The 27,068-nt window shown below is 41.7% G+C and overlaps 1 protein-coding gene across 1 annotated transcript in view; it reads right to left on the bottom strand.

Moving 5' to 3' along the window:
* FREM2 (FRAS1 related extracellular matrix 2) overlaps positions 1–26,348 on the bottom strand; it is a gene marked incomplete at both ends in the record, with an annotated part of 156,201 nt that extends 129,853 nt beyond the window's left edge. The window contains 2 exons of the mRNA XM_082859368.1: positions 8,981–9,070; positions 21,170–26,348. Of these exons, the coding sequence (XP_082715494.1) occupies positions 8,981–9,070; positions 21,170–26,348 (5,269 nt within the window). The remainder of the gene's footprint in view (positions 1–8,980; positions 9,071–21,169) is intronic.
* Positions 26,349–27,068: the final 720 nt, after the last annotated feature.

The raw sequence follows: 27,068 nt of genomic DNA, 5'->3' as shown, positions 1-27,068 counted from the left end.
CAGTAAAAAAGAGAAATAAAACATGTACAGTGAAAAGAAGTACAGTGTTTTGTATTTCTATGATTTGGCCAAAGTGAAAACTCATTATTATTAGATTAACGGAAATCTTAGTTTAGCTACTTACTAGTGGTCCAATAACTTTGGAAGCATTCTTAGCCTTTAGATTCAGCATTGAAGAAGTGTTCATTATTCTTCCACTTTTGTCCCTGTATATCCCATCTTTCCACCAAAAACAAATAGACAGTCAAACTTTATACACAGTTAAGAAAAGCAAGCACAAGGAAGAAAGGAAGAAAGAAAACGACAGAAGGAGGAGTGAGAGAGGGAAAATAAGCAAGGAAAAAAAAAAAAGGGAGACAAACAGAAAGAGAAGCTCTGGAAACCCTCATAGTAGTAGCTACCTGCACAGTTCTTACTATGCTGCAGGAACTGTGCTGCATGAATGATCCTATTTCCACGAATAATCTTACTTAAATCTTCAAAAGAACCCTATTAGCTAGGTACTATTATTGTCCCACTTTACAAGTGAAACTGAGGCTTGGAAAGGTTCAGTCTCTTGGCTCAGGGTCACATCACCAACTGGTATTTGTCCCAGTTTTAATCAGAGGCTGCGCCCCTCACTTGGATGGAAAGGAAGACAAGCAGGGTCAAGAGGTTGACCTCCCTGTGTACACATTTCAAAGAAGTAAGACATCTCATAATTAATATGTTGGAAAGGACCTCTTAATTTCCCTTCAACCTTTTCCATGCCCCGCTAGTCTTTTCCGTCTCAACAAATGGCAGCACCATATTCCACTGGCCAAGAAACCCAGAATCATGCTTAATTCTCTTTTTTCCTTACCCCATAATCCAATCCATCAGTAAGTACTATAGATTGAGATCTGAAATTACGCAAGCCTGTCTTCTTCTCTCTGTGTCAGATGTCTTCCTGCAACAGCCCCTGCTTTCTCCTTGATACGTCCCCTTGACTCTCCACAGCTACAAGAGTCATCATCTGAAAACATAAACTGGAATGTGTTACTCCCTTGTTTTAAAATGATTTGGGTTCCCTGTGCTATACAGTAGGTCCTTGTCGGTTATCCATTTAAAATATAGCAGTGTGTATATATCAATCCCAAACTCTGTTCAATATTCTGTAACAACCTAAATGGGAAAAGAATTTGAAAAAGAATAGATACATGTATATGTATAACTGAATCATTTTGCTGGGCACCTGAAACTAACACAACATTGTTAATCAACTGTACTACAAAATAAAATAAAAAGTTAAAAAAATGATTTGGGGGATTCTCTTTCCCTCAGAACAAAGTCTAAATTGCTGCCCTGGGTCTATAAGGCTCTCGCCCCAGTCTGTCTCTCGAGCATCATCTTTGTCCCACTCTCTGGTTTGTTAGTTGAGCTCCAGGTGTGTTGATGTTCTTCCGGTCACTTGAACACACCAAGCTCAGTGCCATGGCACGTGCTTTTCCCTCCACCTGGAACATTTCTTCCTCCCTTCTTCCTGACGTAGCTTCATCTCATCCTAGGTCTAAGCTTAAATAGTACACCTTTCAGAGGCCTTTCCTGACATCTGCATCTCTATCTTGGATTTAATTATAACCCCCATAGTACTTTAAACAATGTATACGTGTTGTATTTGTCTACTGTTTTATCATCCATAGCTATCAGAACCTCAGGTCAGAGGTCAAAACTGCCATGATCGTCGTTATTTTCCAAGATCCCAAGAGACACCTGAAACATAGTTGGGGCACCAAAAATACTTGTTGAATAATTCAATAAATAAGTGAATAGGGAAACTCTTTAAGTTTCACCGTAGAAACTCTGAACCTTCTCTTCCATTGCATTCTGGTTCTCTGTTGTATTCTTATAGGTTCTAGCAAATATAGAATCATACTAATGACAACTGTCATTGAACACCACGGTCTACTTCTCCCGGCCACGCAGAGCAAATTTAAAAAGACAGACTGGGATATTACTGAGTAATGTAATATATACCACAAATAAATATTTGATGTGAGATTATGGTATTTTAGTCACTTATGAAAGATTTGCTTAGTTTTTAAAAGGTGATTATCATTTGTTTTGAGAGTAAATATAGAACCACGGTAAACCTCTAAAAATGTGTCTAATAAGGATTCATATTCACGGGAAGATTTAATGATTTAAGAAAAGTTTCCTCTGAACAAAAGCTAATGAAAACAGTACAGCCATATGACATATAATTTTGGAATGAACCTAAAGAATAATAACTAATAAAATTTAGTTTATATTTTTCTATTGAAAAGGTACACATTCTTTCATGGACAGTACAGTACAGGTATTTTATAGATTCGTGCTTTTAAAGGCAGGCATCTGGCATAGAAAGATCCTGACGACTTGAACTGTTCTGAACTGTTCAGTAGAAAAGGAGAGGCTTACAAACATTATGCCATAGTCGCCAACACCTCCTCCCAGGATCTGCATTCTAGTGGATCTGTGCTCTCTTACAGATTAAAAATACTTGTATCAGTGCCTGACATTACTTCACCATCTTATTATAAGCCCCTGAGGCACTAGTGTCTTTCCTCTGGTTCTCATGTCACTAGTAATTAACTTTATTGCCAAGAATGCTTGCTTTTTTTCCTCTCAGCTGAATGTCTGTAAAATCTTTTAATGCTTGTACTCAGACCTCATTTTCCGACTTACTGCACTTATTTATATTTTTCCAGCCCTTGCTTTAAATTCAAGCTAATTATCAATAATGACTTTGCTCTAAACCCTGAAGTTACTGGTCACCTTCCAGCAAAAACTTGTGCTTCTTCTAAACCAGCATGAAGAGCCTCCAGTCTCCTGGTGTCTTGAGTATTCAACCATCAGGTACGGAATAAAATTCTGAAAGCCTCGTCCTTAACTGACATTTCGTATACAGAAATGACTTTGCAGCTTTTCCTACTATGTCAAGAAGCTATTTATATCTTTCAATAGCGTATGAATTAGGGATCTTGGCAGATGAAAAACTCGGCACCGCAAGGCACAATCAAAGACAGTGGCAACACATGTCTGGCTATGGACCAGATGCATTATAATGGCCAACACGCATATCGTGTCTGACGCCCCGTTTCAGTGCCAAAACCAGAGAGAGGCTCTCACAGACGGTGTGCCCGTGTCATACGAGAGCTCAAATGAGGAAGCGGCAAACCAGTTTTCATAATGGAGAAAAACGTAGGGCTCCTCCTACTTAAGTATACCGGGCCAGATGATCACGTATCCTAATTCTTTCTTCTGCCCATCAAGAAGTACCTTGATTTATGTCAGAGTTTGGGACTGACATGTACACACTGCTATATGTAAAACAGATAACCAACAAGGACCTACTGTATAGCACAGGGAACTCTGCTCAATATTCTGTAATAACCTCAATGGGGAAAGAATTTGACAAAGAATAGATACATGTACATGTATAGATGAGAATAGATACATGTACATGTATCTATACATGTACATGTATAACTGAATCATTTTGCTGTGCACCTGAAACTAACACAACATTGTTAATCAACTATACTCCAACATAAAATAAAAATTTAAAAAAGAGAGAACTATTGCAGAAAAAAAAGAAGTATCTTGAATCTGATGATCAGGCTTTGAGACTTGAAACAAGCAAACAAACAAGAAACATAAGAATATACATAATGGCTTTTTAATAAGAACTGAGGATACTTTATGCTAATATAGCTTTCTACTTCTCTCCCTGTCATAAAGTTGTCTCACATGAGGCAAAAAAATTGGGGTGACTAAAAATACTTAAGACAGTGGTGCTGACTTAAAAATTTCAGTGATTTATAGAAAATGTTGATTTCTTTTTAAATTTTAAAATTGTATAATTGTTTATATAACATACTGACAACTTTTTTTTTCTTAAAAGAATCCTTTAAGAATAACATGAGCTCTAAACTGGTGGTTACTGTGAATCTCTTCAGTCTTAAGTACATTTCACTGAAGGTTTCAAAGCCATTTTTACAGCAGTTAGTTTCATGTATTTAAAAATGTGAAAGCTTTACTAAAAATCTTTTTTGCTGCCACAAGGATTTAAATCAATGCTAGGATAAGAGAATGTTCTAAAGGAATGCAAAGGGTCCCCTGGGAACTGTTTATAGGAGCTTTTTGTAGAATACTATTTAATTGATCCTTATATAAAACAGAGCTTCTTTTGGCCATTTGTCTATTCATTTATTTTAATATTTGTTTAATATTTACTGTGTGTTCACCCCTGGATAGGCCTTGTGGTATAAAGATTAATGACACCTTTTTTTGACTTGAAAAAGTTTCTTCTCTACTAACGGAGGTCTTCACATTAGCAAATAATCAGAATACAACATTCTTGTTCTAAAGAAAGGTAGGGATAGAAGCACAAAAAAAGGGCATGGCTAATTTTGTTATCAAGATATTGGGAGCAACTTTGGAGAGGGAATGACATCTGAGTTGAAAGTTGAGGAGTGATTAGCGGTCATCAGGGCTGAGGGTGGGACATAACTGGAATAGTTACATGAGACTGGATTTCACACCATAATAAAGAGCTAGACGATTTCCTTGGAGACAAAACTAAAAAGGGACAGGAGCTCTTTCATGTTAGAATACTTATAATGTTAGAAGAGGAAAATTACAGAGTTAAACGCTGAGAAGAAATCAGGTAAAATGCTCTATTATGAAGGGGATAAAAGAATACATGTGTTTTCAAGGATGTGCTTCTTGTAAGCAACATGTAATTGGGTTTTGTTTTCTTATCCAGTTTGACAACTTTTATATTCTAATTAGAATATTTAGTTCACTTACATTTAATATAATTATTGATACATTTTGTTTTATATCTATCATCATAATATTTGCTTTCTTTTTGTTTCTTCTGTTCTATGTTCTGTGTTCTCTCATTTCTTATTATCTTTTGGATTTATTTTATTATTATTAGTTTTCTAATTTCTTCCCTCTATTAGCTTAGGAAAACAAAACAAAACAAAACAAGAATACATGCTGTTTTTCTTCCCACAAAATTCCAAGTACTAGATCTGGAATTTTAATTCACAGAGGCAATTATCAAAGGAGGATGTGTTTCCCAAGTCTGTATTATTATTATTACATTGAATTACCCTTGAGAAGACATAAAGGGTAAAAGCAAAAGAGATGGAAGACGGTTTAGCTAAATCCACAGGTGATTGCTACCCACACTTATATCCAAAAGCTCTTTGGATGAAGCCACAGATAACAGGAATACACTTCCTAATTTCAGAGTTTGACCTTTTAGATTGTAACTATGAAGATGCATGTGTTGATTGGCCCCAGAAAACTGGATGGATGACCTATTTTGATGTAACATTTTCATGGGGTTTTTTTTTTGGGCTGCGCCGTGCGGCTTGTGGGATTTTAGTTTCCTGACCAGGGACTGAACCTGGGCCCTCAGCAGTGAGAGCGCAGAGGCCTAACCAATGGACTACCGGGGAATTTCCTCAGGTTCTTCACTAATATTCCAATAAATGTATTTCATTACTAAATGATCATTTGAAGAATTATAATATGACAATTTATAATTATGAATTTTAAGGGCTGCATAACACTTCCTGATGCAGATACCATTACTAAAAAGCTCTATTTTTATTGGCATTAGTAATTTCCAGATTGCTACTTTTCTCATGGTGACATACATGTGCCTACAAATGTTTGCTTCTGTTGAGCCATGTCTCAAGTGAAAGATTATAGCCTTTTTTATTTATTTATTTTTTTTTTGCTGTACGCGGGCCTCTCACTGTTGTGACCTCTCCTGTTGCAGAGCACAGGCTCTGGACGCGCAGGCTCAGCGGCCATGGCTCACGGGCCCAGCCACTCCGCGGCATGTGGGATCTTCCCGGACCGGGGCACGAACCCGTGTCCCCTGCATTGGCAGGCGGACTCTCAACCACTGCGCCACCAGGGAAGCCCTATGTTTTATTTTTAATGTTATTTGAGGATTACATTTGTTCCAGTAATTTCCTTAGATAGTCACTGTCCTAAAATCAATCTGGTTGACTTGAAGAAAGTGATTTTTAGTGAGCTGGAGAGAGAATTGGCAGTAGAGAGTTGACTGATTTTATGCCATGGAGCCTTGACTTCTCAGTGAAATACTGAAGCATTTCATGGGAATGGTGTACGGATATGCTTACTATAATTGTATAAAGTAAATGATAATAAATGACTACAGCTGAATTCAGTAACTAAACCCTCTGGTCCAAAAAGTCTGTCATCAAATGGATGGGAAGAGTAAGTACCCTTGAGGGAGCTCTGTTACTTCCTGGATAGATGGATGGATGTGTTTGGGGAAGTTACCTGGCTACTCTGAGACCTAGATCCTTCCAACTGAGAAACAAGGAGAATCCTTGTTCATAAGATTCAATCCCTGTATTACCTGACATAATTCCTGAGGCATACATATCTTGGAGAAGTGTCAAACGACATCACAAATATGTCTTCATAAACATGTCATCTAGTTCATGAAATTTACATTGCTACATTTGAAGATTTTGAAAATAAATGTTAATATTACAGTCTATAAAATAGGTCTTTTCTAGAGTATATTTTGATGAAATTACTGACTGTACTACTAGAAGATATAATAGCTAGGTCAGAAAAAATTCATAATTCTTAGTATAATATTTCTGTAGAGAGGAAGAATATCTTTATTTCTTCTTTTATCACAAATATTGCAAACATTTTTTTTACTTCTGTTTAGCAAAATACCTCACACTTCCCAGAGAGGAGAATTTCATTCAAGATACTCTGTAAGTTTAAATAGTATTGCACTTCTCATTGATATATTAGAATATGTTACGAGAGACAGTGCAAAAATCCTAAAAAAATAAGTATCAGATTGAAACTATTTTGAAATACATATACGACTTTTTATTTTTTAATCTTGCAGGTCTCTGTATTTATTCTGTCAAAGGGAAGTTTTCTTGCATCAGGGAAATTAAGATAAATTCTGTTCCACAGATAGTTGCCAGAATGTGCCTGAGCTCCGTAAGTAATGCTAAGTCAGTGGGAGGAGAAGAGTAAAGGACAATATCTCTGGAATTTTTCTCTCTCACATGAAACTCTAGCTCTGAAAAAGCTCCCCAAATGATTTAGTTCCTATTTCCATAAACACAATCTTTAGAAGCTCAGCCACTTTTTCAGCAAATCCAAAAATAAACCCAGTCTCTTCAACTAGTCACTCCTCACTTAATATTTTGAAATATGATACAGTATGTTTTCCAAAGTTTGAATACAGACCAAAATTTTAAAGTAATTGCTACCATTCCATTCAGCTAAGGAAAGAAAAGTGCATAATAATAGAGCATATATATCTATAAAAAGAAAAAGCAAAATGTATAAAAAAGTATAGGCTGTAATGTCTTGGAATTGTAGTCATTGGATTTCAAACATTTTTGGGGAATTTTAAAGAAAATCATACTTTTGCTATTGAGGTTTATTCAGTCACTCGGAAAGATATACATGGTGTCTGGTAACAAAGATTTAGTCCTCATATATATATATATATATATATATGTGTATATATATATATATACACACATATATAAAATATATATGTGTATATATATATATACATATATATAAAATATATATGTATATATATATATAAAATATATATGTGTATATATATATACATATATATAAAATATATATGTATATATATATATAAGACAAATTTGAATTATTTCAGAGTCTCACTCTAAAGTTTACTCGCAGTAGTATTTCCCATTCGGGCAGCAAGATTCAACAAGCAGATTATTTTCTGATAAGTTGATTTCCTTCTCAGAACTTGGTTTCATACTAAGATTCATTTATCAATATGTAGAATACTAAAGTATGATTCGGTTGCTAAAAAAGTAAAGGCATTAAACTTATTAAGTTTAGTTGGACCCAAGTTAACACACTTTTTTCTTTTTCCTCTCTGTCACACACCCAGCAGATGTCATTTTTCAGAGCTGTGATCCTGTTACATCCAACGACATTTTAAATAAGTGCTATTTAATGCTTCAAAAAAATAGGAAGGGTAAGCATGGAATCTTTTTGAGATAGATGACAGAAGAGTGTGCGTTTTTATAAAGCATCGTAAGGAAACAGGTGACTGAATCATTTCTCCCTCTCTCTTCTCTCGCACACAGGACCCCTCATTTCCTGTGTCCTGTTCACACATTCTTCCTGAGGTTCTTTTCCTTCTCCTGACAGCAAGTGAGAACACAAAACATCCTTATGATCAATCAAGAAGTGGCCAGCTCTCCTCCTAGGCTGCAGGTGGGGGAAGGGAGCTGAAGAGTGTGAGAGGCAGTCAGGGCTGTGGGGGAGCGATGACAATAAATTACTGAGGTGACTTAGATCCCAGGTCATAGTCTATTCTCTGCAGTATTCAGACTTCATCAAGGAAAAGCTGAGCTAGACCAAGTCACAAAAGAAAACTAAGAAAATCATCAGACATACTGAGCTTGATACACATTTATTTAGCACTGATTTCTTGGTGAAGGCGACATATGATCCACCAGCATTAGTCCACACAGCACCCAAGAAAATTAGAAAAAGGCACCCCCTTTGGGCAGACACACCTAGGTAGAACACATGGTTTGCAAGTGGGGCTGGGCTGGTCCCAACATCCTCTGGTGGCCTCAAGCAGACAGCTTTATGCAGAGTATAATCTGAACAACTGGACATGGGGATCCTATTTACATAGATCTTTAGTGCTTTACAAATCATAAGACAAGAATAATATAACTAGAACATGTATTTACAATCATTGCAGAGTAGTATTGTGTCAGACTGAGAATGTAAGATTTTCATGAGCAAATACCAACTTCACTCAGTACAAACTCAGGTGAGCATAAACTGATACTTGATACCGATTCCCTGTAATAAAGGAGTCAAAGAGCAACGAATAAAAGTCACTCTCCTTGTTTATAGTAACAGGAGAGTGAATACTTACCACCATCTTCAACTGTAAAATGGAATATGTCACTTGTGGCATTAGCCCCTTCTCTCAAGACGTAGCATATTTTCATATCATCAATGTCAGCTAGAAAAGAACCAAATAAGAAGATGATTAATTACTAGGGCAAAACTGGTGACTCATCATTTATGGTAAATCCTATTGGCTATTACTTTTCTGAGCCATGTTTAGATCTCCTTCTTCTCCTAAGGGAAAGAGTGCTATCCTATTTCTCATATCTCTTAGCCCCTTGATTTCAGCTGTCCCTTGGAAATCTGATCCCTTACAGATAGAATGCAAGAGCTAGGTTATAATAATAGCAAGGTGTTGCCCTTCCCAATGGTATTCGCATGTTCATGCACCAAAGGAGTGACTATCTAAATACGGAATGTCAGACTCCATGACAGGTGGAAAGGGAGATATTTTGAGGCATGGCAGATTTCCTGGCACTACTGAAATCACACCCTTTGCCTCCCTGTAGGACTGGCCCTAAGACGAAAGAGGTTCCTCGGCTCTACCTCAGGCTAACTTTTCTTACCTCTCATGGTATAGCAGGCTGCTTTTAAGCTCTCCAAATTTTTAAAAGGAAAAATGAAGAAAATATTTTTTTAAAAAATCCCACGGATTGAAATTACTATCATGACCCAATGCCAAAGAGAACTTAGAAAACATCGAATGAAAGCTGAAACCTTTATTCAGAGTGAAAAGTTATTCTGCCTCGGAAACGCTTTTTCTAATGCTTTCTATTCTAGCTATCAAATTCAGTTTGTTTTCAGTGTTGACTGAAATACAATTTAAAAATGTATTCATCCATTTTATCAGTTTTTCTCCTTAATGATGCCACACAGACAACATAATAAAACAAACATCATTTTGTTCAGTGATACTCACAGTAGACCTCTACTGGATCTGGGCCAATCAGCAAGTAGTTATTGCCAAGGTTACATAAAACCAAGATCATAGCTAAAAATTGCTTCAACAATAGTATGTGATATTTATTTGTCTCGTGTGTGTTCTATGGTTTATTCATCTCCTAAGATCTCTCATAAGTTCATGCTATGGAGTTTACAGGCATTACATATAAGAAAATGATTTTATGGAGGGCTTCCGGGAAGATGGCGTTAGAGTAAGACGCGGAGATCACCCTCCTCCCCACAGATACACCAGAAATACAACTACACGTGGAACAACTCCTACAGAACACCTACTGAACGCTGGCAGAAGACCTCAGACCTCCCAAAAGGCAAGAAACTCCCCATGTACCTGGGTAGGGCAAAAGAAAAAAGAAAAAACAGAGACAAAAGAATAGGGATGGGACCTGCACCAGTGGGAGGGAGCCGTGAAGGGGGAAAAGTGTCCACACACTAGGAAGCCCCTTCGCGGGCGGAGACTGCAGGTGGCGGAGGGGGGAAGCTTCGGAGCTGCGGAGGAGAGCACAGCCACAGGGGTGCGGAGGGCAAAGCGGGGAGATTCCCGCACAGAGGATCAGGGCCGACCGGCACTCACCAGCCCGAGAGGCTTGTCTGCTCGCCCGCCGGGGCGGGCGGGCCTGGGAGCTGAGGCACGGCTTCGGTCGGACCGGGAGAGAGAGGACTGGGGTTGGCGGGGTGAACACAGCCTGAAGGGGGTTACTGCGCCACGGCTAGCCGGGAGGGAGTCCGGGAAAAGGTCTGGAGCTGCCGAAGAGGCAAGAGACTTTTTCTTCCCTCTTTGTTTCCTGCGCGCTGGAAGAGGGGATTAAGAGCGCTGCTTAAAGGAGCTCCAGAGACGGGCGCGAGCCGCGGCTAAAAGCGCGGACCCCAGAGATGGGCGGGAGACGCTAAGGCTGCTGCTGCCGCCACCAAGAAGCCTGTGTGCGAGCACAGGTCACTATCCACACCCCTTTTCCGCGGAGCCTGTGCAGCCCGCCACTGCCAGGGTCCCGGGATGCAGGGACAACTTACCCGGGAGAACGCACGGGGCGCCTCAGGCTGGTGCAACGTCACGCCGGCCTCTGCCGCCGCAGGCCCGCCCCGCACTACGTGCCCCTCCCTCCCCTCCGGCCTGAGTGAGCCAGAGACCCGAATCAGCGGCTCCTTTAACCCCGTCCTCTGAGCGAAGAACAGACGCCCTCCGGCAACCTACACGCAGAGGCGGGGCCAAAACCAAAGCTGAGCCCCTGGGAGCTGTGAGAACAAAGGAGAGAAAGGGAAATCCCTCCCCGCAGCCTCAGGAGCAGCGGATTAAAGCTCCACAATCAACTTGATGTACCTACATCTGTGGAATACATGAATAGCCAACGAATCATCCCAAATTAAGGAGGTGGACTTTGAGAGCAAGATTTATTTTTTCCCCTTTTCCTCTTTTTGTGAGTGTGTATGTGTATGCTTCTGTGTGAGATTTTGTCTGTATAGCTTTGCTTCCACTATTTGTCCTAGGGTTCTATCCGTCCGTTTTTTGTTTTTTTAATTCTTTTTCTCTTAATAATTATCTTTTATTTTAATAACTTTATTATATTTTATTTATTTTATTTTACTTTATCTCCTTTCTTTTTTTCCTTCCTTCCCTCCTTCCTTCCCTCCTCCCTCCCTCCCTTCTTTCTTTCTTTCTTTCTACTTCTACTAATTCTTTCTTTCTACTTTTTCTCCCTTTTATTCTGAGCCGTGTGGATGAAAGGCTCTTGGTGCTGCAGCTGGGAGTCAGTGCTGTGCCTCTGAGGTGGGAGAGCCAACTTCAGGACACTGGTCCAAAAGAGACCTCCCAGCTCCACATAATATCAAACGGCGAAAATCTCCCAGAGATCTCCATCTCAACACCAGCACCCAGCTTCACTCAAAGACCAGCAAGCTACAGTGCTGGACATCCTATGCCAAAAAACTAGCAAGACAGGAACACAACCCCACCCATTAGCAGAGAGGCTGCCTAAAATCATAATAAGTCCACAGACACCCCAAAACACACCACCAGACGTGGACCTGCCCATCAGAAAGACAAGATCCAGCCTCATCCACCAGAACACAGGCACTAGTCCCCTTCACCAGGAAGCCTACACAACCCACTGAACCAACCTTAGCCACTGGGGACAGACACCAAACACAACGGGAACTACAAACCTGCAGCCTGCAAAAAGGAGACCCCAAACACAGTAAGATAAGCAAAATGAGAAGACAGAAAAACACACAGCAGATGAAGGAGCAAGATAAAAACCCACCAGACCTAACAAATGAAGAGGAAATAGGCAGTCTACCTGAAAAAGAATTCAGAATAATGATAGTAAAGACGATCCAAAATCTTGGAAATAGAATAGACAAAATGCAAGAAACATTTAACAAGGATCTAGACGAACTAAAGATGAAACAAACAATGATGAACAACACAATAAATGAAATTAAAAATACTCTGGATGGGATCAATAACAGAATAACTGAGGCAGAAGAACAGATAAGTGACCTGGAAGATAAAATAGTGGAAATAACTACTGCAGAACAGAATAAAGAAAAAATAAGGAAAATAACTGAGGACAGTCTCAGAGACCTCCGGGACAACATTCGAATTATAGGGGTCCAGAACAAGAAGAGAAAAAGAAAGGGACTGAGAAAATATTTGAAGAGATTATAGTTGAAAACTTCCCTAATATGGGAAAGGAAATAGTTAATCAAGTCCAGGAAGCACAGAGAGTCCCATACAGGATAAATCCAAGGAGAAATATGCCAAGACACATATTAATCAAACTATCAAAAATTAAATACAAAGAAAACATATTAAAAGCAGCAAGGGAAAAACAACAAATAACACACAAGGGAATCCCCATAAGGTTAACAGCTGATCTTTCAGCAGAAACTCTGCAAGCCAGAAGGGACTGGCAGGACATATTTAAAGTGATGAAGGAGAAAAACCTGCAACCAAGATTACTCTACCCAGCAAGGATCTCATTCAGATTTGATGGAGAAATTAAAACCTTTACAGACAAGCAAAAGCTGAGAGAGTTCAGCACCACCAAACCAGCTTTACAACAACGGCTAAAGGAACTTCTCTAGGCAAGAAACACAAGAGAAGGAAAAGACCTACAATAACGAACCCAAAACAATTAAGAAAATGGGAATAGGAACATACATATCGATAATTACCTTAAATGTAAATGGACTAAATGCTCCCACCAAAAGACACAGATTGGCTGAATGGATACAAAAACAAGATGCATATATTTGCTGTCTACAAGAGACCCACTTCAGACCTAGAGACACATAGAGACTGAAAGTGAGGGGATGGAAAAAGATATTTCATGCAAATGGATACCAAAAGAAAGCTGGAGTAGCAATTCTCATATCAGACAAAATAGACTTTAAAATAAAGACTATTACAAGAGACAGAGAAGGACACTACATAATGATCAAGGGATCGATCCAAGAAGAAGATATAACAATTGTAAATATTTATGCACCCAACATAGGAGCACCTCAATACATAAGGCAAATGCTAACAGCCGTAAAAGGGGAAATCGACAGTAACACATTCATAGTAGGGGACTTTAACACCCCACTTTCACCAATGGACAGATCATCCAAAATGAAAATAAATAAGGAGACACAAGCTTAAAATGATACATTAAACAAGATGGACTTAATTGATATTTATAGGACATTCCATCCAAAAACAACAGAATAAGCATTTTTCTCAAGTGCTCATGGAACATTCTCCAGGATAGATCATATCTTGGGTCACAAATCAAGCCTTGGTAAATTTAAGAAAATTGAAATTGTATCAAGTATCTTTTCTGACCACAACACTATGAGACTAGATATCAATTACAGGAAAACATCTGTAAAAAATACAAACACATGGAGGCTAAACAATACACTACTTAATAACGAACTGATCACTGAAGAAATCAAAGAGGAAATCAAAAAATACCTGGAAACAAATGACAATGGAGACACGACGACCCAAAACCTATGGGATGTAGCAAAAGCAGTTCTAAGAGGGAAGTTTATAGCAATACAATCCTACCTTAAGAAACAGGAAACATCTCGAATAAACAACCTAACCTTGCACCTAAAGCAATTAGAGAAAGAAGAACAAAAAAACCCCAAAGTTAGCAGAAGGAAACAAATCATAATAATCAGATCAGAAATAAATGAAAAAGAAATGAAGGAAACGATAGCAAAGATCAATAAAACTAAAAGCTGGTTCTTTGAGAAGATAAACAAAATAGATAAACCATTAGCCAGACTCAACAAGGAAAAAAGGGAGAAGACTCAAATCAATAGAATTAAAAAAGAAAAAGGAGAAGTAACAACTGACACTGCAGAAATACAAAAGATCATGAGAGATTACTACAAGCACCTCTATGCCAATAAAATGGACAACCTGGAAGAAATGGACAAATTCTTAGAAATGCACAACCTGCCGAGACTGAATCAGGAAGAAATAGAAAATATGAACAGACCAATCACAAGCACTGAAATTGAAACTGTGATTAAAAATCTTCCAACAAACAAAAGCCCAGGACCAGATGGCTTCACAGGCGAATTCTATCAAACATTTAGAGAAGAGCTAACACCTATCCTTCTCAAACTCTTCCAAAATATAGCAGAGGGAGGAACACTCCCAAACTCATTCTACGAGGCCACCATCACCCTCATACCAAAACCAGACAAGGATGTCACAAAGAAAGAAAACTACAGGCCAATATCACTGATGAACATACATGCACAAATCCTCAACAAAATACTAGCAAACAGAATCCAACAGCACATTAAACGGATCATACACCATGATCAAGTGGGGTTTATTCCAGGAATGCAAGGATTCTTCAATATATGCAAATCAATCAACATGATACACCATATTAAGAAATTGAAGGAGAAAAACCATATGATCATCTCAATAGATCCAGAGAAAGCTTTTGACAAAATTCAACACCGATTTATGATTTAAAAAAACCCTGCAGAAAGCAGGCATAGAGGGAACTTTCCTCAACATAATAAAGGCCATATATGACAAACCCACAGCCAACATTGTCCTCAATGGTGAAAAACTGAAAGCATTTCCACTAAGATCAGGAAAAAGACAAGGTTGCCCACTCTCACCACTCTTATTCAACATAGTTTTGGAAGTTTTAGCCAGAGCAATCAGAGAAGAAAAAGAAATAAAAGGAATCCAAATCGGAAAAGAAAAAGTAAAGCTGTCACTGTTTGCAGATGACATGATACTATACATAGAGAATCCTAAAGATGCTACCAGAAAACTACTAGAGCTAATCAATGAATTTGGTAATGTAGCAGGATACAAAATTAATGCACAGAAATCTCTGGCATTCCTCTACACTAATGATGAAAAATCTGAAAGTGAAATCAAGAAAACACTCCCTTTTACCATTGCAACAAAAAGAATAAAATATCTAGGAATAAACCTACCTAAGGAGACAAAAGACCTGTATGCAGAAAAATATAAGACACTGATGAAAGAAATTAAAGATGATACAAATAGAGGGAGAGATATACCATGTTCCTGGATTGGAAGAATCAACATTGTGAAAATGACTCTACTACCCAAAGCAATCTACACATTCAATGCAATCCCTATCAAACTACCACTGGCATTTTTCACAGAACTAGAACAAAAACTTTCACAATTTGTATGGAAACACAAAGGAACCCGAATAGCCAAAGCAATCTTGAGAACGAAAAAAGGAGCTGGAGGAATCAGGCTCCCTGACTTCAGACTATACTACAAAGCTACAGGAATCAAGACAGTATGGTACTGGCACAAAAACAGAAATATAGATCAATGGAACAGGATAGAAATCCCAGAGATAAACCCATGCATATATGGTCACCTTATCTTTGATAAAGGTGGCAGGGATGTACAGTGGAGAAAGGACAGCCTCTTCAATAAGTGGTGCTGGGAAAACTGGACAGGTACATGTAAAAGTATGAGATTAGATCACTCCATAACACCATCCACAAAAATAAGCTCAAAATGGATTAAAGACCTAAATGTAAGGCCAGAAACTATCAAACTCTTAGAGGAAAACATAGGCAGAACACTCTATGACATAAATCACAGCAAGATCCTTTTTGACCCACCTCCTAGAGAAATGGAAATAAAAACAAAAATAAACAAATGGGACCTAATGAAACTTCAAAGCTTTTGCACAGCAAAGGAAACCATAAACAAGACCAAAAGACAACCCTCAGAATGGGAGAAAATATTTGCAAATGAAGCAACTGACAAAGGATTAATCTCCAAAATTTATAAGCAGCTCATGCAGCTCAATAACAAAAAACCAAACAACCCAATCCAAAAATGGGCAGAAGACCTAAATAGACATTTCTCCAAAGAAGATATACAGACTGCCAACAAACACATGAAAGAATGCTCAACATCATTAATCATTAGAGAAATGCAAATCGAAAGTACAATGAGATATCATCTCACACCAGTCAGAATGGCCATCATCAAAAAATCTAGAAACAATAAATGCTGGAGAGGGTGTGGAAAAAAGGGAACCCTCTTGCAGTGCTGGTGGGAATGTAAATTGATACAGCCACTGCAAATAGAATTACCATGTGACCCAGCAATCCCACTACTGGGCATATACCTTGAGAAAACCATAATTCAAAAAGAGTCATGTACCAAAATGTTCATTGCAGCTCTATTTACAATAGCCCGGAGAAGGAAACAACTTAAGTGTCCATCATCGGATGAATGGATAAAGATGTGGCACATATATACAATGGAATATTACTCAGCCATAAAAAGAAACGAAATTGAGCTATTTGTAATGAGGTGGATAGACCTAGAGTCTGTCATACAGAGTGAAGTAAGTCAGAAAGAGAAAGACAAATACCGTGTGCTAACACATATATATATGGAATTTAAGAAAAAAAAATGTCATGAAGAACCTAGGGGTAAGACAGGAATAAAGACACAGACCTACTAGAGAATGGACTTGAGGATATGCGGAGGGGGAAGGGTAAGCTGTGACAAAGCAAGAGAGAGGCATGGACATATATACACTACCAAACGTAAGGTAGAAAGCTAGTGGGAAGCAGCCGCATAGCACAGGGAGATCAGCTCAGTGCTTTGTGACCGCTTGGAGGGGTGGGATAGGGAGGGTAGGAGGGAGGGAGACGCAAGAGGGAAGAGATATGGGAATATATGTATATGTATAACTGATTCACTTTGTTATAAAGCAGAAACTAACACACCATTGTAAAGCAATTATACTCCAATAAAGATGTAAAAAAAAAAAAAGAAAATGATTTTATGAAAGAATAGTATCAAGTGATGCAAAGTATTAGAATCAACAAATTACTCCATGAATTTCTATAGCTCCGCTTTACAGATGTGAAACGTATGATCTACCTTGGCTCACAGTTTTGGAAGGTGACTTGCTTACAATCAGACATTTGAGGAGGGGAAAATCTGATTTAATAGTTAATAGTACCTTCTTGTTTATAGAGATACCTAAAGGTGAAGCAAGTTCAAGATGTGTTGTTCTCCCTTAGCATTTCTTTTCTAACTCTACTGTAATCTCCCCAAATTCTGCCTCTTTCTGCATGGCTGCCTTTTGTAGAAGATTAAAAATTTCTTTTTCCAATCTGTTTTTTGTTTCCACAGTCCTTTGCTCAGGATCTTACATTCAGTAAAGGCTCAAATATTTGTTAATCTAAAATGAAAGAGCCCAGAGTTCTCGTGGTCCACACCTGCATCTCTCCCTTCGAATGGATGATGTCTCTCTGGGGGTAATGAAGCCCCCTGCACTGCTCTTTACCTGTTTTCTCTTACAACTCTTAACTTTTACAACCTTTAAATTATCGGTTTAGGAATGAAGTGAACTCTGCTCTGACTATAGGTCCTTAGCATAAAGACAACATCCTCCGGTCATGTGGGGAAGACCTTTGTCCAATGTTCCCATTTCTTCTTTAATTCTATAAGAAAATCTAAAGGCTCCACTATAGGAAAAACAAAAACAACAATACTCAATCCCTGTATCAATGTTTTCTAAGCAGAAACTATAGTACTTGGGAGATAGTTTCATTGAAATAAAATACCTCTTCAAGACTGATGTTTAAGAACTTTTCTTGTTTAAAGTAATGAGAACATGAATTCAATTATAAGACATTCAGGTGTCAAATTTTCTCTCCAAGTTAGGCCTAGGCTATTGATTAGATGAAACAAACTACAACCCTTTTCATAATTCTGTTAATAATGCATTGTTCGAAAGGGGGGCTTTAAAAAATCTCAAGTGAGTAAAGACTTTGATCATAACACTGTTATTCTACAGGTACCTCTAAAAATAACAAAACACACTATAAATATACATGTAAACACTTGCTTCTTAAGGCACAGAAGTATTAGGAAGATAAAAACCTCAGCCAAAATGTTATTTTCTTTCAGTAAACATCTAACAATTAACTAGATTTTCTTCTCATCGTTAAACATGCATCACAGTTATTTCAGTTTATCTACATAATCATTCCATGTTTTATTTTTTTTTTTAATTCTAAATTCATTAACGTTCCTGGTAGTCACACCCTGGCTACCTTTGGGAAACTTCTGAAATTGATTTCTAAATTATCTCCCACAAGACATTATTATGTATTTATTGTAGAGAAAAAAATCCGGGTACTTGAGACAAGTGATTTAGATGTGGGGTGGAGAGAGCAGGGAAGGGCACCTTGAGAAAGAGCAAAATTTGAAATAACTAAATAATTTCCTTAATTTGTCTAATTCTACCTCATTTACTTTTCCTAATAGTGAAATTTAATAAGTTTTAGAAATTTTTTTTTTTCTCCTAGGGACCATTTAGTCAATTTAGTTGGCAATAGCCTTCCCAAGCCATATGTGCTAAGTGGACTTAATTCAGTGCATTGAAAATCCATCAAAATAGAGTTCATCTCATCCCTTCAAGATAAAACAAAAACAAAGAAGAAGACAGTACAGTTCTCACTTTAGTCACTGCTTTTAGTTTCTCTACTGTAAGAGCAGGCTTGGTAGCTCTATAATGGAGGTTTCTCCATTTTTACTCACTTATCTAATCTCCATAAATAACTCCTATGAACCAAACTCCAGCCTCAACTTGTTGTAATGAGTCCTGTGTGATTAAATACCAACAATTTTCCTAGTCAACATTTGGGTTCTTATTGGAATGTGATGATTTCTTTTAAAATGTAACCTTAAAAATTTATCTTCACTTTTTATAATAAACTCACAGCTACTCTATATTTACAAATGACTATAAAAAGTAATCATGGTGACGTCAAGTCAGTGACAGATAGAGGAACAGCCTGTAATGAAATAGCAGAATTTTATGGCTCAATATTTAGGAAATAATATTCCAATATTTTGAGCTGTTGGACTTGGTCCATAGAATTTAAATTAAATCATTTGCTTATTTTCCTTCTTTTTTAAAAAAAAAAATCTCTAAAATCAGGTTATATTTTCTCATCAGAGGAGTTGTTTGAAGTAACATTTTCAATCCTGTAAAGAATATCCTTTCCATATTCCTTTCATCCGCTTTACTTTCCATGAAAATAAACCAGTCTAAGATTGCATGCATTTCTACCCTCAGAAAGCCTTCACACAAAAGTTTCCTGCTGGTCTGGCATGACACTGGCACTCTGAAGTTTTCCTGTCCCTGCAAGCCCTAGGATATAGTCAGGCTTTCAGCCAAGAATCAGGAGGTTGGAGTGTAGGGCTATTTGCCAGCATCTAAAACAGAGAAGCAGTTTACTTTAACACTACACTTTGCAACATCCATGTTTATTAAAGCATTTGTTATCTAAGAGCACAACACTGCTGCAGGAAAAGAACACTCCCCCTGGGAAGCCCTGGGGTTTAACTCCATCTGGTTTCCATTCTGACAAGGGTGAGATTTTCATGAAAGCAACCCAAAGCTCTTTGTAATGAAAGTCGCACGTTCTAGAAAACAGAGCTCTAACTCCCAAGCCAGCAGATTGAATGGGCTTCTCCCTTTAGTCACTGAGTAACTCTGTGCAGGTCACCTGCCCTTCCTGTCTCAGATTCTGTCCACACACAAAGAAAACTGAGGTTACAGAAATGCTTTAGTCTCAAGGATGCAGATGCTTCAGGCAACGGTGTTGGTTATTGTGTTTGAAACAGGGCAGAGAGGAGGTTTGAAATGAGAAAATAATTTCTTCCTTCTACTACTAATCTTGTTAACATACCTGCAGGTTCTTAACAATGAAGTGGTTGTATATTTTGGTGGTGGACTTATTGTCTTCTTATACATCATTAAGTATACATTCTTTTCTTGTGTGGATTGTTGTAGCATGCCTTGTACACATAATCATTCTAAATCTAGATAGGTGTTTACCTCTTACATCTTTGGACTGGTGTTAGCCTAAGTCATAAAGTCTTATAAAAATTATAAAATCTACGAAGTAAATATAAATACATCTTTTTATTTTCGTTACAAAGTTTCTAACAACTATACCAGACTTAGAACAAATCCTCTAAAAGAGCAATCAAAATAATATAAATTTGAAGGTTCTATTTGAATGGTGGGTGATGATAATAATAATAATAATGTGGATGTATAGAATTTAGAAAGCACATCTTTCTCTAAGATGCTAACATGCCTCATGAACTGTGTGCAGCATATAAAACAGGCTGCTCAGAGGACGGGTGTGGCTAACAGAGCAGAACTGGAAAGCCTGCTTTAAATTTAATTCACCAAAGTCGAGCACCTCCTTTGACAATTTAGCTTGTATTTTCAAAATACGATACTCCTTCTAATAAAGGTCACTGCAGTAGGACATATGGCAAGAAGGGAGCTGTTCTCCCAGGAAAGAGAGTCCCTGTATTTTCACCTCCCCTTCATTTCCCTTCTCTTCCCTTCCCTTCCCTTGGACTCTAATTTGATGCTCTATTTACGAAGTTCTCATTGACAGCCATATCTCAAGAAATAAGACTTGGAGTGCTTTTTTTTTTTTTTTTTTTTTTGCGTTATGCGGGCCTCTCACTGTTGTGGCCTCTCCCATTGCGGAGCACAGGCTCCGGACGCACAGGCTCAGCGGCCATGGCTCACGGGCCTAGCCGCTCTGCGGCATGTGGGATCTTCCCAGACCGGGGCACGAACCCATGTCCCCTGCATCGGCAGGCAGACTCTCAACCACGGTGCCACCAGGGAAGCCCTGGAGTGCCCTTTGATTCTAAAGAAAGAAAAGTGAACCATACCTTGTGTAAACTGAGTCACACTGTGGTTGCCTTGGCCCAGGTTGAGGAGATATCCATGTCGAGGGGCCTCCGTCACAATAAACCTAAGAGAAAAACGTAAGCTGTCTCTGTCCTCCACTTTCAATACTTTTCTTGTGATCATGAACCCCAAGTGGCCTGTGGCCAGAGGGCGAAGTGTAGAAGCCCCTTTGTTCACTGCAATTTGGGGGACACTATTGTCAACAGCTAAGATCTGGATCTTCATCACTTGGGGTCTTCTTGTTTCAAATACTGTATCAGGGAAAACATAGAACTCTGTGTGGGAACCATCAGTCACCATGAAGGAGAAGCTGTCTTCCCTTGACTCGCTGCCATCATGTCTGTAGCTGATTAAGTTTTCATTCAAGTCTTGCTTGGTAAAAATCATGGCGGGTCTGGTACTGTTGAATAGGAGTTGACCATGAACAGGCACCTGGGTGATAGTGAATTTCAAGAGTTTGTCTGGAGTGTCTCTATCTTCCACAGTGAGTTCAAAGGGAGTAATCAGCTTGTTTTCTCCTTCGCTGACAACCAGGTTATGGATGGTGACCACTGGCTTTTTGTTGTCCACATCACTGATGGAGATACGGAATGTCCGGAAGACGGGGTTACGTCCGTCAGTGACTTGAAACTCAAAGCTGTCCATCTTCACCTCATCATCAGCTGTGTGGATGTAGTAGATTTTGTTGCCAGCCAGTTGGAGCTGAGTGAAAGATGTGATGGATACTCCAGGGTGGTCTGTGCATTCTAAGTGACCTCTCATGGGAGCCCTGGTGATGGTAAAAACTAAGTTTTCATCAGGACTGTTCAAGTCACTAGTGCTTAGTAGGTCTGTTGTGAGGGTGACCTTACCACCTTCTTTCAAAGACACTCCCTTACTTATCACATCAGGGAAGACAATGTCAAGGCTCCCAACAGACACATAAAAGTAACGATCTATAAGGGCATTTATTCCATCAGTCACATCAAATTTAATTAGATCCCGAATGCCCTCTTGCCCAAAATGGACGTACTGAATTAAGTTCCTGTCCACTTCATCCTGGGTAAAATTCATGCCCAGTGTGATATTTTCAAAGACACCTATAGGTTTTTGTCTCTGTAATAAGCCATGTCCTGGCCCATAACGAATAATATAAACCAAGGATTCGTCTTCAGAATCTAAATCAGTTGCCATTAATATTTTGTTGTTGATAATTTTGGTTTCCCCGATTTCTATTTCCAGTCCATTATTGATGGCCATTCTGGGGGTCTCATCATCAACGGGGATAATCATAATGATGACCATCTTTTCCACAGAGTGCTTACCGTCTGTGAGTTTAATCATGAAACTGTCTTCCTGAGTCTCTGAGTCATCGTGCTCATAAATAATGCTGGAACTCTCTATGATCTGGCCCAAGGTGAAGCTTTCAACCAAAACCGTGCCATTTATCAACTGGTTCATGATGTGACCGTGGGTAGGAAACTTGGTAACAGTGAAAGTTAAATCATCTGGGGGAACATCCGCATCAGCAGCATTGAGGATGGGCATATCGACCACCAGACTCATGCCTTCCATCACCATAAATTCTCTCACAAAGATTTCTGGCTGTTCATCATTGGTGGGAATGATTATGATGGGGAAAAAATGTCTCTCTGAAAAGTTAATGCCATCAGAACAACGAAATATGAATCTGTCTTCCACCGGTTCTACTCCTTTATGGACACTCTGGACGTAGTTTATATGACCCTGCCTGAGATCTTTCAGAGTGAAAGCACTTATGGCAATTCCTGCTCTTGATTTTTCAGAGCCTGGGGCTGGAGAGATGTTCTCCACGTAACCTGAGGTAGGCTGAATAACTATGGTGCACAAGATGTCATCAGTGAGGGAATCAGTATCTTCAGCACTTATGTGCATTGAGGTTATAACACTTTTATCACCTTCCATCACTATAAACCGTTCACCTACAGAAATTTCTGGGGCCTGGCTGTCAACAGGGAGGATGGTCACCCACACGGTAACTCCTTGGATAGTATTACCACCTATTCTCCATTCTTGAGACATATCTGACAGACTCAGGTTGAAAGAGTCCTCCTTGGGCAATAGACCTATCTCCCCGCTAGTGTGGGCGTAAACGACTGAGCCCTCCAAGATGTCCCTTTGGGTAAACTGCTCTGCTGGAACTCCATTGACCAGGATTTCTCCACATAAGGGTGGATCTTCCAAGAGGAAAGTCAACATCAAATCATCAGTGTCTTCATCGGTCCCCTTGATAACACTGGCAGTGATTTCAGTAGCCCCATTTTCTAGAACATCTAGATAGGACCCCAGCGTGCCTGCAGGAAGGCTCAGCATGGGCACCTCATCATCCACTGGCCGGACATTCACTCTGAGAGTGATGGGCACCACATGGTGTCTGTCGCTGACCTCCAAGGAGCAACTATCAGTCAGAGATTCATCCCCATTGTGGGCATAGGAAATCCGACCCTGTGTTATGTCCTCTAAGTGGAAAATCCCATCCACACTCAGTATCTGTCCAGACATCCTCATGTGGCCATGTTTGGGTGCCTGTGTGAGAGTGAAAGTGATGTGGGCCACATCAGTGTCTATATCATTCACACTCAACTCAGTCTCACTCAGGATGTGGTGGCCCTTTTCCTGAATAGTGAAGCCAGCGTTGAGGATCTCAGGTGGCTGGTTGTCCACTGGCTGCAAGTAAAGGGTGAAAGTGCCTGGAGCCACATTCCCAGCTCGGTCCTCCACCTGGAATTGGAACTGGGCCACTCGGGCAGCCACTCCCAGTTCTTGATCTGGAGGTCTGTAAGCAATTTTATGGTGGTTGACCTGGGCTTGTGTAAAATGGGCCACCACCGCTGAAGGGTTGTCCGTCAGGACCAAGGTTCCCAGTGGGGCTGGTGAGTGGTTTGTATCTGTGTCCATTGGGGGCTGTGTCACCGTGTAGCGTAGTTCTCGGTCGTCTGTGTCCAGGTCAGTGTAGTGCAGCCACTTCTTCCTCAGCGGCGTGAGCTGGGATTCCTGTACCACCATCCGAAGGGGACAGCCGCTGCCCAGCTCTGGAGGGAGGCGATCCACGGGATGAATGCGTATCACAAACCTCTGTAGCCCAGACCTGTTAGGGGGGTCATGGTTATCCTGGACTCGAAATGTGAACTGGTCCATTACTGGCCCAGGACTGTGAGGCCCAGTGTGCCTGTAGAAAAGCCTCCCCTCCGTTATGTCTCGCTGCTGCCACTCTGTCACTGTTTTCTCATAGAATACTCCCTGTTTTCTCCAAGGGCCCCTGATCAGCATCTCTTCCTCCTGGGGAGGATGGGTTTGACGGAGAAGCAGATGCCCTGTAGTTGAGGAGGGCGACTCTAGCACAAAAAGCAGCAGACAGTCATCTGAGTCCATGTCAGCTGCGCTTAGAGCTTGGGGCAGGATGGGCACGGTTTCACCCTCTGCCAGTGTCAGCCCCGTGTTGGCATTGAGGACTGGCGGCTGGTCATCCACAGGCACTAAGGTGACAGGGAACAGGAATTGCACCTGGTGTCTGCGCCCTCCATCCACCATTCGAAGCACGAGGTTGTCACTTAGGGAGCCATCTTTGTCGTCGTGGTGGTAGACCACTTGGCCGGCTGCCAGCTCAGCTACCGTAAATGTCTTAGGGGCAGAGTTGCCACTTGAGGCACCCAGAAGGGCAAGGCGACCATGCCGGAGGCCAGCCACCACCTCCAACTGTACTGCCTCTAGGTCATCCTCATCACTGATGACCAGGTTCTGTGGTCCACTGCCTGGAGGGCCGGTGAGGGGCCGAGACTGGCCCTCATAGAGAATGAGCCCAGTGTTCCGTGTGACCACTGGAGCCAGTGTGTTCATGGGCTTCACCACCACCATGAAGGCAAAAGGCTCTGAAGCTGCTCCTTCTGGGTCCACTACCTCCAGCTCCAGTTCAAAGAGACGCTCCTGGTCGGAGTCCTCAGAGGGGGGCTGATAGGCAATCTTCAGGAGGTGCAAATCCCTCTGAGTGAAGGAGGAGAGGGGCAGGCTGCGATCATCAGTGCTCACCAGGTAGCCCTGGCCAGGCTGGAAAGGAGAGGTGAGGTTGAAGATCAACAAGTCCGGGGTAGACTCAGCATCCTCGGCGGCCAACATGTCTGGCGTCAGGGCGGTCAGTACAAACTGGTCCACCTCCATCATCATCATGGCCACAAAGCTGGGCTTGGGTGCAGTGTTCTCAGCCCCTCCTCGGATTCTCACCAATACTTGGAAGTGCTCGCGTTTCAAAGCAGGGCTGCCCACAGGAGACCCTCGTGAGCGCAGCTCCACCACCATGGGCACCCAGTCCCTGTTTGGAGAACGACTGGGGGCCGTGTGGCGGTAGCGCACGCCTAGCTCCTGGAAAGCTTTGCAGTCCATCAGGAGCGGCTCCTGGGTGCCCGCCTCGCTGGCACGTCCCGGGACTGACGGGTAGTGAAGGAGTTCCCCGTAGCGAGGCAGCGCGCCCAAGCCCGAAAGGATGCCCACGCGACACTCTTCAGCCTCGGGCTGGTAGGCGAATTCCAAGGTCCGAGCGTCCAGGGCATTGCTGGTGCCCAGCAGCTCCTCCACGACCAGGGGCAAGTTCCGAGTTACAACCTCCAGTTGGGTGAAGACTACCTCCACCTCCAGCACTAAGGGTAGCACTGCCGCCCCTCCCGGCGCGTCGTAGCGGAGCTGCAGCCGGACCCGATCCCGCGACGGGCTGCGCGCGCCCAGGTGCGAGTAGCGCACCTCGCCAGCGCCGAAGTTGCACGGGAAGCGCTTGGGACTCAGACGGCCGGGCCGCTGGGCCAGCGCATCGTTGTCTAGCACGGTCACTACGCAGCGATCCCCCGGCTGCACCTGCAGCACCAGGTCCTGCAACGGATCCAGCCAGACCTCACGGCCGAAGGGCACCCGGAGCCCGCGGTTCGCCGGCACTATGGCCTCTTCGGAGGGGACTCCTGCAACGCCCGCGAGATCCGGGGACAGCACCGCCCGGCCGGGGTCAGGGGGCTGTGCCCGGACGCGGCTTACCAGTGACAGGAGAAGCAAAAACAGCAGCACCAGCCGGGGCGGCGGCGGAGGCAACAGCTGAGAGGTGGTGGGGTTAGCTGCGTGGCGCGCGCGGGCAGTGATCCCGGGGGTGCGGGCTGCGTGCATGGTCCGGATGTTAGGGCTCGGACGGGTCGCCCTGAGAGCGCAGTCAGTCCCAGTCCGGGGCAGGTGGTAAGAGAGCCCTCCGGAAAGTGCCAGGAACTCCGCACGGCGCCCGGGGGTTCCTGCTGTAGCCGAGGCTGGACCAGAAGGATGGGAAAGAGGCTCGGCACGGTCCCCGGAGCTGCCGGGGAGGCTAAACCGTCCCGGCCGGTCCAGCTCCGCGGCTCGCGGCTCAGTCGAGCGGAGAACTGAGTCCCTCCACTCCTCCCTCCCAGGGCCCGGGACCCTGAGCTTTGAGGGAAATCCCTCCCCTCGCACCCCCTTACTCCAGTCCTCCCAGGAGGCCAATCGTCGGTCCCGGGAGGAGGCCCCAAGACGAGGGTTGGGTAGCGACTTCTGCCAATCAGCTCCTAGGGGCGGAGGCCGGGAAACAGCGCGGAGGGGAGGAGATAGAACGCGCGACGCGTTGTCCTGGAAGTGAGGGCGCTAGCTCCGCACTGCGCTGCTGGGGTTGCGGCTCTCCAGCCCCAGAGCCGGAACACGCCGCCGAGCTAGATTCAACTTTTCCAGCTGCCTGCGATCCAGCAATACCCCCGTTTTAGCTCCCATCCCCCCAATTCAATGGGATCCCGCGCAGGGAATGCTTATGTCTCACTGTAACTTACAAACAAACCCGAGAGGAAAGTTAGACGCAACGTGGCTTGAGTGTGAATCAAAACCCAG

The sequence above is a fragment of the Leucopleurus acutus genome (assembly GCF_964270905.1).
Source record: "Leucopleurus acutus genome assembly, chromosome: 18".
In the NCBI taxonomy this organism is placed as follows: Eukaryota; Metazoa; Chordata; class Mammalia; order Artiodactyla; family Delphinidae; genus Leucopleurus; species Leucopleurus acutus.
Note: the sequence above shows the minus strand (reverse complement) of the source record. Positions and strands in the feature narration are given on the sequence as shown.